General features: G+C 41.2%; 1 protein-coding gene across 1 annotated transcript; it reads left to right on the top strand.

Moving 5' to 3' along the window:
* Nucleotides 1-6,161: 6,161 nt before the first annotated feature.
* Nucleotides 6,162-11,036, top strand: LOC308380215 (C-C chemokine receptor type 8-like; the record flags this gene model as incomplete). Its single annotated transcript, XM_080857493.1, has 2 exons — nucleotides 6,162-6,247; nucleotides 10,010-11,036. The coding sequence occupies 2 exons, from the start codon at nucleotides 6,162-6,164 to the stop codon at nucleotides 11,034-11,036; spliced, it is 1,113 nt and encodes a 370-aa protein (XP_080713619.1).
* Nucleotides 11,037-11,453: the final 417 nt, after the last annotated feature.

Here is an 11,453-nt window from a genome sequence, read left to right as displayed (position 1 = left end):
GCTTTGAATTGTCAAAATTAAATTTAGTCAAAACAATATAGACTGTATACATAGATGTGACTGTGTGCGTGTGTGTATGAGTTAGTGAGAGAGAGAGAGAGAGAGAGAGAGAGAGAGAGAGAGAGAGAGAGAGAAAGAGTGTGTGTGTGTGTGTGTGTATGAGAGAGAGCATGTAGATTTATAATTGTAATGTGATTTTCTGTATTGTTGTTTTTGTATATTTGGGTGTTTTCAGGTCATTGTATATACACTTTGTATAATAAATCAGAATATACCATAATGGATAAAATGCTAGTGTTTTAAGAGTTTATAAGCTTTCTAATAAGATAGTGTGGGATAATTTTGTGGTTTACAAATGTATGGGCTTAGTTGAGATAAAGTTTCTTTTTACTGTGTCTGGAAAGATATACTCTTCCTTTTGGTCTTAGTTCTTCGAAATGCAAAATACATTTTGGTGCACAGTTCAAGTCGAAGTAACATGGAAAATCGTATCAGAACTACGGCCATTTCCCTGAGACAGACATCTGCAGGAATGATTGCTGACACAAATAATCGACACCGCAGGATATAGAGAAGGAAGAAATGGGGAATGAGTGTGGTTCATTGTTTTGTGGAGTACAACCCAAGTCAGGCTCCATGTATCTAGCAGAATGCAACTTTTGTGTCTATAAGACATGAGCTTGGTCCACCTTGACTTGGGATTGCTCTGAGAAAGATTCCCCGGTCGAGAAGCCCACCTTGACTGTGAATAAAGGAAACCTATGCCTTTCTTGCTGAGAAGCAGTCCTAACTGCACTCATAGTCACCTGTTCTGCATCAGCAGACCTGCCAGGTGCCTGGAGACAACATGAGGTGAGTTAATTCCGAACGTCAGATCAGGTAGTAGAGTAGCGTTTGAATGCGGCTACATACTGGAGTCTGCCTTCCACAAAGAGTCAGAGTACACTGCTCTGTGCCTGGCCTTTATATCCTCAGGAGTGGTCTTATCAAACCACACTACTGTGGTATTGTGAAGGATGTGAGAGAGCAAAGGGATGTGAATACACATGTGTCTGTATGTGAGACTATGTGTGTGGGGTGTACGTGTTTGGCAATCACAAGTACTTGAGGGTCTGTGGTGGATGTGGTTCTTATGAAGATTTGATCACTTGATGCTGGTGTCAGATGCGGAGGTCAACGTAGTAACACATGAACATAACTCAACGTGAGAAACAAAGACACAAAATATTCTTAGAGGCAACAAGACAAGGGGAACCTCAACTATCTAACCTTTTTATTGAAGAAATGCTCCATCCCATGTCTTCATACTCCATTCTCTTAAGTTATCCTTGACAATGTGGAGGTATATTTTTCTGTAATTAGTGTATAGAGCAATGAGTTGTTTTGGTAAAGAGATACGTGTGTCCTACATACCGTGTAACTAAAGCTGTTTTTAAATGTGTGCTAGTTTATTAAGTATAGTTCAGTTTCAGTTCATCTTCTTAATAGGCTGTTGGGATGAGTTTCAACTTTTATGCTGAAACAAATTAAATGACACATACGTTTATTTTTTTTATTTTTCTGTTTCGTTGTGAGTCTTAGACAAATAGCAATAAAAAGAAGATTTATTCCACAATATAGAGTTGAGCGTTTTTGAGATATTCAGGATGTTGCATTAGCTGCCTGGTGAGTGAAATGCGTTCTACGGCATATTCAGACCCATTCTACGAATACTACTCCGAATTCCCAGACACACCATGTTCCCTGTACACATCTGCCACGTTGGGAACAGCCCATGTGCCTGCTCAATTTTTTGTATAGTTGGGTGTTTCCAGTTCATGTACTGTATACACTGTCTATAATAAATCAGAATATACCATAATGGATAAAATGCTAGTGTTTGAAGTGTTTCTAAGCTTTCTATTAAGATAGTGTGGGAACATTTTGTGGTTTACAAATGTATGGGGCTTAGTTGAGATAAGTTTTCTTTTTACTGTGTGTAAGTCTGGAAAGATATACTCTTCCTTTTGGTCTTAGTTCTTAGAAATGCAAAAATGTATCAGGACTTTGGCCATTTCCCTGAGGCAGACTTCTGCAGGTATGATTGCTGACACGAATAATGGCGACACAGGGTATAGAAAAGGTGGAATTGGAGAATGCGTGTTGTTCATTGTTTTGTGAAGTACAACCCAAGTCAAAGCTTTCCATGGAACAGATTGTTTATGCTAGGCTGTTTGTATGACTCACGCAGGTACCATGTAGCTAACAGAATGCAACTATTGTGTCGGATGAGCTTGGTCCACCTATACTTGGGATTTCTCTGAGGAAGATTTCCCGGTCGAGAAACCCACCTTGACTGTGAATAAAGATGGAGCTTCTTCTCACTCCTGCGTGTCTGAGAGAGACATCATGCACAGGAAGTAGTAGTTCTTGTTGTCAGATAAAATCTAAACCAACCACAACTATGTCATTCTGGCAGAATGATGGAAAGATATCGCAATATTCCAGTGCATTCTATGCACGATTCTCTGTGTTTTTGTTAGGAGTCCTGAGGTAACTTGATTAATTTTCCCCTTACAGTTCTCATACATCTGCTTTGTAAATCATTTAAAACACAAACACGATGCAAGCAATATTTTAAAGTCTTCTGAATTACATCATTGCTGTAAGGCTTACTTTTTCTTGGTTATTTGACAGGAAATAACACCTTTAACCAAAAACTTCTTCATAATGAGGGTTTGAGTAAACTAGTGTGCTGTTTCTGAAGTTGAAAACCTACCCTGTGCAGCCACCTCTGCATTAACCACAGCCAAGCACGAGCATGGGGTAGTGCGCTGAGGTGAGGCCTTAGATATTTTTCGGCAGGATTTCCTGTGTGTTTTTGCTCATGCTTGTTTGCAAAACTGCAACAAAAGGTCGTGGAGTGCTTTAGTGTCAGGTCTCCTTCAATCAAGTCTTTCTACAGCTACAAAGCACAGCATGAATGAGCCCACCAGGAGAGCTAACCAAGATTGTGACACCATTTGTAAAGGCTGACTGCATTTCTGTTGGTTGACATACTCTGGGCAGACATAACAAACATACCAAATTATGATAACTAACTTTGGTATGACTTTGGTTTTGGTTTTCAAAATGACATGATCCTGATAATGTGACAATGCTTTCCATTTGAGGGTTGGTCATAATATGAAAGAAAGGTGAGCTTGCATTTGACATATAGAAATGACCTGAAAAGGTCAATTCAATTTTGCTGTGTATCAGACTTTTATGATTACCTATGGCAATGACATGTCATTGTTATGAGACCATTGTGATGACAACCAAAAAGGCATTTTAAATTTCTGATTTTCACAAAAAATATATGTATGCTCCAATGATCATTTTATACAACATTCCCATTATAAAAGCTTACAAGATGAAGGTCATTTTCTGCTCATCCTTGTGCCAGTAACACTATATAAGGGGTTTATATCTGTGGAACTCAAGAGCTTTAGAGTAGAGTGTCTCTTATACCAGGGCTTGGCTCTTTCACTGCCAGCCTACTGTGGATGTTTATGGTGATCAGTTCTGTTTCTGTTCTGATCTGATGACTGACATTTTGCAATATTTTTAGAGCATTGAAAAAAATATGGAAGAAGCTGCCAAGAGGTTGTCAGTGCCATCAGAACATCTCAGAACCAATTATATATCTTAAAACATGATTATCCAACAGTACTAAGACGAAAAGAATACACCAGAACAAAACAAAAAAAACAGTGAATGTTCATTAAATACAATCTGAAAAAGAAATTAATTAAAAATCTAAAAATAAAATACATTCCCGAAAGAAGCAATATGTAGCGTTGTGTTTAAAATCGGTACTGCATGTAGTACAGTGTGTGATGCACCATTAACATCCACATTTAGAACATCCACCTTAATACTTCTGACCTGTTTCATAGCGATAAACAGATCCACATTTAGAACTTTTCAACCTTAATACTTCTGACCCGTTTCATAGCGATAAACAGATCCTCATTTAGAACTTTTCAACCTTAATACTTCTGACCCGTTTCATAGCGATAAACAGATCCACATTTAGAACTTTTCAACCTAAACGCTTCAGATCTGTTTCATAGCGATAAACAGATCCACATTTAGAACTTTTCAACCTCAGTGTTTTACGATCATATGTTGCTTCCGCTTGACTGGAAGCTTCAATTGCTAGATACAGTACATGCAAAATTTGGTCTCTCAACACTGTCCTTAAAACCAAAATTAGCATCACTTGACGGTGTATACATATGCAAATATTTGTCAATGCTCACCAGCAGGGTAGCTGACTAAAAAGGCCAAGCTTATGCAGCAGCGGGGACGGTCTGTTGCGCCCAGAGTGAAGTGTGTGATTCATGACAGACTGACGCAATGTGTCACAATATAGACACATTTGGATCTTTGCAGGTGAAGGCCTGCTTCTTCAAGCTTGGAAAACGCTTTGTCCAGGATGCACAAGGTCTCATCCAGGTAAATGTCAAAAAACTGGCCATCCATGGCCCTCTGAACATTTTTGCATGTTGACGACACACTGCATAGGAGTAAGGTGCACTGAAACAGGCCTGATTGTCACCAGTTCTCCCAACTCCCCCGGGCCAGGTTTAATTTCTGAAGTGGCTTCACAGCAATGCCTCAAACCAGCTGATCCCTCAATCTATCCGCAAGTGTTGCTGCACAAAATCACATCAAGCAACAAAGGAGTTACGAGATGAATCTGCATTGCGTGCACATTAAAGCAATTTAAATCTTTTCACTATTACATTACTCTTGGAGTGAGTCGTGATGGTAGGATAAGGCAAACAGGAAGGGCATGGGATTTCAGCAGAACAACAATATTTCTCCTCATTGCCAGTTTGTTGCAACCTGAACCTCATGATTGACACACTACTTGAGGATGCTAGTGAAGCTAACACAGATGCAAAAGAGCGGATCTCTGATCTCCAAAAAGCAAATTACCATACTGTAGCTTGTCATTTGGTCTGACTGAACTATTGTAGCCTACTAGGCTTGGATGATTTAGTAATGCATGCCCTGCCTTGTGAAACCCATGGTACATCAAAGCCTTTTGCCAATCAGATGTATTCCTCAGAAACGTCTGCTTTGTGGGATATTCCATCATCTGTGTGGCTACAGAACCTTTTAATTTTGGTGTTATGGTAACTGTTATAATAGACGTATGCAAGTTTTGTGATAAGGAAACAGGAAATAACAATTTCTTGAGGATGCTAGTGAAGCTAACACATATAGGAAAGAGCAGAAAAAATGTCCTGGGCGCCGCAGCACAAATTAAAACCGTCACTCCTTAAACTCTCTAGTCAGCAACAGGTAAAATACAGCACACACAGCACACCAGTGTGCCCAAGGGGGAAACCCGGCTCAGGATTTGAAAGGCCCAAGCCGGAGTGTGACAACACCCATGGTTTTTGAAAGTCATCAGTCACTGAAAATACATGACGGTTCACTTTCTGATCTCCAAAAAGCTAACTACCATACCGAAGCTTGACATTTGGTCTGACTGAACTATTATAGCATACTAGGCCTAGAGGATTTAGTAATGCATGCCATGGCTATGGTACATTAAAGCCTTTGGCCAATCAGATGTATTCCTCAAAATCTTCTGCTTTGTGGGCTATTACGTCATACGTATGGCTATAAAGCCACATTGCATTACATGCATAATCTGTCGGGCAGACAATATCACCCCAGTTCTGAGATGCAATGCTCAAGTGAAGTCAAGCCCATCACTTCGTTAGAGCCATGTTAATGCCAGTTAATATACTGTATGTTATGAGTTGTGCAAATTGTTATCTGGGTCAGCCCCCTCCTCATCACCACAGCTTCCCCTCCCCTCCCCCAGTTTGTCTCTCATCTCTCAGTGCTTCCTCGGCAACCACCAAACCTCATGTAAGCTACAGAATGTAAGCTACAGAATTCTACAGAAATTACAACAAGAGTGTAAGTAAAATGTAACATCCTTAAATGCTAAATCCTTAATGTGTTTATTTACACAACATTGAGGTATTTACACTGATCAAACAACCCTTAAATCCTCAAGTCAACCCCACAGTGAATTTTCAACTCTTTACTACTGACAAAGTTTTGGTTATTGAATGCATTGTATTGTTGTATAGGCTCTATGTACTGAAGTGATGATGAGTACCACAGGCAACATCTCTGGTGATGGGATCCAACAATTTCTGAATGCCACTGCCAGTGTTTCCTCTCAGTCATTCAGGTGAGACCAGTGGACTTTAACATGATCTTCATCTGTAATCATAAAATTATCAACATGTGTCTCTCATGCTGATTTTTCCAGCCGTGATGTTTAATAGTCATGCTTTTCTTTCTCTACCTGAGGTTGTCTCGGTTCTAAAGCTTTTTTGATAATATGTTTGTATTCAATCTGAAGTTTACGTTTAATTTCTGTTTCACAAGTGGTTTCATTAGTTTCAGTTCAATTTTTATTACACAGCAATTCAAAGTTGTCAAAGATGAGTGTGCTCAGTTGGAAGAAAATAATAAGATTTTTTATCACTCCCAAACTTAGGAGCAAATTTGTATCAGTATCCCAACCATGTTGGAGAAAATGTGGTACTGTAAATGTAGACCTTGCTCATGTCTTCTGGCTCTGCCCAGACATTGTTCGGTTTTGGGAAGATGTAGCCTGACGATGTCATACTCATAATTCTAGTCAGAATATGAGTCTGAGACCGAACCATTGGGCTGTGATTATGGGGCGTGTTTCAACGAACCAGGAAAGAAAATTCCTCTTTGCTGAATTGGATACCTAGAACCAATCAGAGCAACGTAGTATTATTACCATCTGATAGATTCAACTTTTACCTGATCCCGTAGGAAGGACGGCAAAAACATCTTTTCAATCGACAAATGCCTTGATCGCGTTTCTCTGTTCCTCTTTCAAAATGAATGCGCTGTCAATATCTGTTGAGATATGCCTGCTCACGTTACTTAATTAGCACTCAAGGCTAGAAGCTACCATTTGTTTCAATGTTTTTTTTGTCTACGCGTTAGCATAACCGATCAATAATGGTCTGGAGTGCTTCAGTTAAGACCTACAATCTTTAGCAACACTCGTTTTGCGTATACACAACTAACCGAGTCAATGTAGACATAAAAAAAAGTCGTGTAGATAGCTTAAATCATATAAAATATGTCCCACTAAGCTCCCGAGACGGCGCCATCTTTGTCCGATGTATAGGCTATTCTATCTATATCTGTCCATCAACGTATAAAGCCCGCCCTTACAATTTGATTGGTCAGATCACTTTTCTGGGCCGTTTAACCTCTCCCAACTAGAGGGAGTGGGGCGGAGTTCAGGCTGGTATCCAGGCTAGGGAAGATGTGCACTTGATTTTGGCCAACATCCTGGGTAACGAAGTACCTAATTCATGTATAGTACTGTATTTTGGTAATATGGCTGGAAATATTGTGGCAAGATCAGACAGATACTTGTTCAAAATCTTGATAGCGGCCTGTAAAAAAGTCATTACAAAAAGACTGTATAAACCAGGTCCCCCAACGAGAGATGAATGGCTGAAAATTGTGAGTGAGATGTATGTGATGGAACAGCTAACACATAGATTAAGAGTACAGGCAGAACAATGTGAAGAGAAATGGGTGAAATGGACTCTATTTAAATGTCAATGACAGGTCGATGTTTGAAAACTGTATATGTCTCAGGATCACTTTGTGGAATCAATGCATTCCGGCATGTTCAAGTTTTTTGTTTTTGTATTATTTTCTGTCCATCTGTGTGTTTGTTTACTTTTCTGTTCCTCTGTATCTGTGATAAAACTTAAAAAAAAAAAAAAAGATTAGTGAGGCATGTAAAATAATCAGATGGTGCCGAATGGTTCCGCCCTTTGCCCATTTCTCCGTTTTGCCACCCTGGGAGAACACAACCTACCAACCCAAAACACTGAAATCAGACATCCCAGTTTGTTATGTGCTGTTTACATCAGAAAATATGTGACACCCCAAGGGATGTTTATTAGAATTAGACTGCCTCAAAGTCATGTCTCTCTAAATGGCCTTTGACCGCCCCCATCCCACTCGATCCAGTCACGGAATGAGAACTACTTACTTGCAAATGTGCGCTGTTTTGTTCTGGAAAGCATTGGATACGCTAGCTAGCACCATGAAGTGAACTTGGCACTTTAACTGCTCTGTGATTGGCTGCCCAGAGCAGCACACCTCCCCACACCCCAACCCCCTTTTGCATTTAACTCCCACAAAACTCTCTCCATATCGATTTCAAAGTCTGTATAAAAACACTCTCTGGGCCCTATTTTAACGATCAGAAACGCAAGTAGAACAGCGCCAAACGCAAGTAGCTGTGTGGGCGGCTCTATGGCGCATTTGTTATTATAACGGCGGAAAAAACACACTTGCGTCCGGCGCAAATGTCAAATGGGTTGGTCCAAAGGAGGTTACTCAGCCATAGGTGTGGTTTGGGCGTAATATGCAATAAACCAATCAGAGCGTCATCTCACATTCGCTTTAAGAGCGAGGAGTGCATATTCCATAGAGGCTTGTTATTATTATGGCGGAATTACCGGAAAGGTTCACATATCACTTTTCTATGCAATATTCGTTAATTTAGCCAACTCTGGTTTTGAATAGTGTACCGTTCATGCAAAGGAAATCACCGGCAGATTGTCGCAGGACATTTCAAGCAATAATAAAGCATGCATGCGTTGGCTATCATAAAAGTATTTTATCATCGCGATGCAAATGCCATGTGTGTATAATAATAATCTAAAGTTCATGCTTGTGAAATAAATGCATTTATATGTGTATGAGTGTTCAATTCATTGGGATGTGCATGTGGGCCTTAGTGGTTCACGTTGCTGTGCTCACAATTTCGGAACAGCGGGCTGTCAGAATAATGGGCTTTCGGAACATTGACATGGAACCATTTGATTCAGTTCTACACTACTGTTCCACCCTGTTCTATACAGTCCTATACTCAGTGGTGGACAGTAACGAAGTAAATGTAATTCGTTCCTGTACTTAAGTAACATATCTGTGTATCTGTACTTTACTCAAGTATTTCTATTTGTTGAGACTTTATACTTTCACTCCACTACATTTCAAAGTGAAACTTCGTACTTTTTACTCCATTACATTAAGTAAAACCTCTCGTTCCTTTTTACCAAAGCGAATCAAATAATGAAAGGTCAAAGTGAGTTTACATCGCAATTTTTCTTCACGTTTGGTTGCACGTTTGGTAGCACGCGCCCTTAAAATAGCGTCTGAATACGCGTCACAATGCGCCTCTGACATTAGACTAGGTTTTTTCTGGTCTATGGCGCACTGTTGTTTTGAAACTGTAAAATACCACTTGCGCCTGAGAAACGCCTTCTCTGTTCCGCGTCGGTGACAATGTCAATTGCGCTGGGTGCAAGATAGGGCCATCTGTCTCTGTCATATTGTTCCTGTGGTGTTACTTTAGATGTCTCTGAATGACTTATCTGCCAAAGCAACGAGACAGGCATTGTCAGTAGAACTTTACCCATGAACTGATTCGACATCCCCTGTCTTGCAATCACAATTCATTTTGTTTAGTTTTTATTTAGTTTAAAAAATACAATACAATAATAACCCTGTTACAAAAGTCATACATCCATTTACACAGCGTCTCTATTTGTGTTCAGCAAGATCACACTTTTACATCACAATCAATCATATAAGGAACTAAAGAATGAATGTCTGTCAATGGATGAAATAGACTTTGAAATAGAATTTGTTGCAGATTTGCATAATAATTCATTTTAATTTGTAAAGACACATACAACAAGGCAAATGCTATAAGGATTTGACTGTCTTGAACAAGTGTGTACAATGCTGTATCATTTCTACAGTGCTCTGACATTTGATTGACACTTTATTATCACATTTCAGCATGTATATTTTGTGTTTGTTGGTGGTGTTTCTGGTGTTGACAGTGTGCCAATTGTGCTTCTCTAACCCTCAGCCCTGATCTCACAACCTCTACAACCCCAGACTACACAATCGACTATAATGAGGTGGAAGATCCATGCAATTACACCCAGCATTCTGCCACCTTCCTCCCGATCCTGTACAGCACATACTTTCTGTTTGGGTTGCTAGGCAATGGCTTGGTTGTCTGGGTGATAATGAAGGGGGCGCAGCTGAGGAGCATGACTGATGTGTGTCTGCTCCACCTGGCGCTGGCGGACCTGCTACTGGTCATCTCGCTGCCCTTCTTGGCTCACCAGGCCCGGGACCATTGGGTATTCGGGGATGCCATGTGTAAGCTGGTCCTCGGGGTGTACCACGTGGGCTACTACAGTGGCATCTTCTTCATCACACTCATGGCCGTGGATCGGTACCTGGCGGTCGTACACGCCGTGCACGCCCTGCGAATCCGCACACGCACTTATGGAATTATCGCCAGCATAGTCGTCTGGATAGCCAGCATCTTATCGTCGTTCCCTGAAGTGACAGCTCTTAAGTTGAGCGACACAGATCCGCCCATCTGCTACAGAGACTACCAAGGCGAAGACCACATGCGCTCTGTGGGCATCTTTAAGACAAACATCCTGGGTTTCGTGGTCCCAGTAGCCATCCTGTTCTTCTGCTACACCCGGATCCTGCTCAAGCTCTTGCACAGCCGCTTGCGCAAAGGCCAGGCGGTGCGCCTCATCGTCGTGGTGATGGTCGTCTTCCTGTGCTGCTGGGCGCCCTACAACATCACGCTGTTTTTCTGGGGGCTGCACACCCAGAAGTTCTTCAACGACTGTGACTCCAGCAAGTCCCTGCTCCTGAGCCTGCAGATCACCGAGGTGATGGCTTACACCCACTGCTGCCTCAACCCTGTGCTCTATGTGTTTGTGGGTGAGAAGTTCAGGAGGCGCTTCCTGCGGCTCCTCAGCAAGAGCCCTTGTGTCAGGTGTGGCTTCCTCAAGGCTTACCTCACCACAGCCAGCGGTTCTATGTCCCGCGCCAGCAGTATGGAGGAGCGCTCCACCACAATTTGACACCCAGTTTGATACCCATGCCCAAACAGAGGCACAGAACACACACACAAACATATCACTATGTACAAACACCTGCATTCAGTTATGCACAGGCATGTACACATCCACTCACGCAAGTAGATGCATAAATACATATCTGCATAAGAAATATGCACTTGCATGCATGCACAGATGGCACATACACAGATACATGCATGCATTCTTCACATGCTTAGACCAAATGCGTGGACTCATCTTACAAAGGATTGTTTTGTACACATTTGCAGTTCTGTGCACATTTTTTTTGCAAAGGATGTTATAGAGGCCTGTTGTAAATATAGTTTTCCAGTTCCTGTCATCTGCAGTCCTGCAGTCATTACTCCAAACCACCCTACTCACACATTTCTCAAGCAACTATACCACCTAGTATTCATTCTG

This window comes from Sprattus sprattus (genome assembly GCF_963457725.1).
Source record: "Sprattus sprattus genome assembly, chromosome: 19".
In the NCBI taxonomy this organism is placed as follows: domain Eukaryota; kingdom Metazoa; phylum Chordata; class Actinopteri; order Clupeiformes; family Clupeidae; genus Sprattus; species Sprattus sprattus.
Note: the sequence above shows the minus strand (reverse complement) of the source record. Positions and strands in the feature narration are given on the sequence as shown.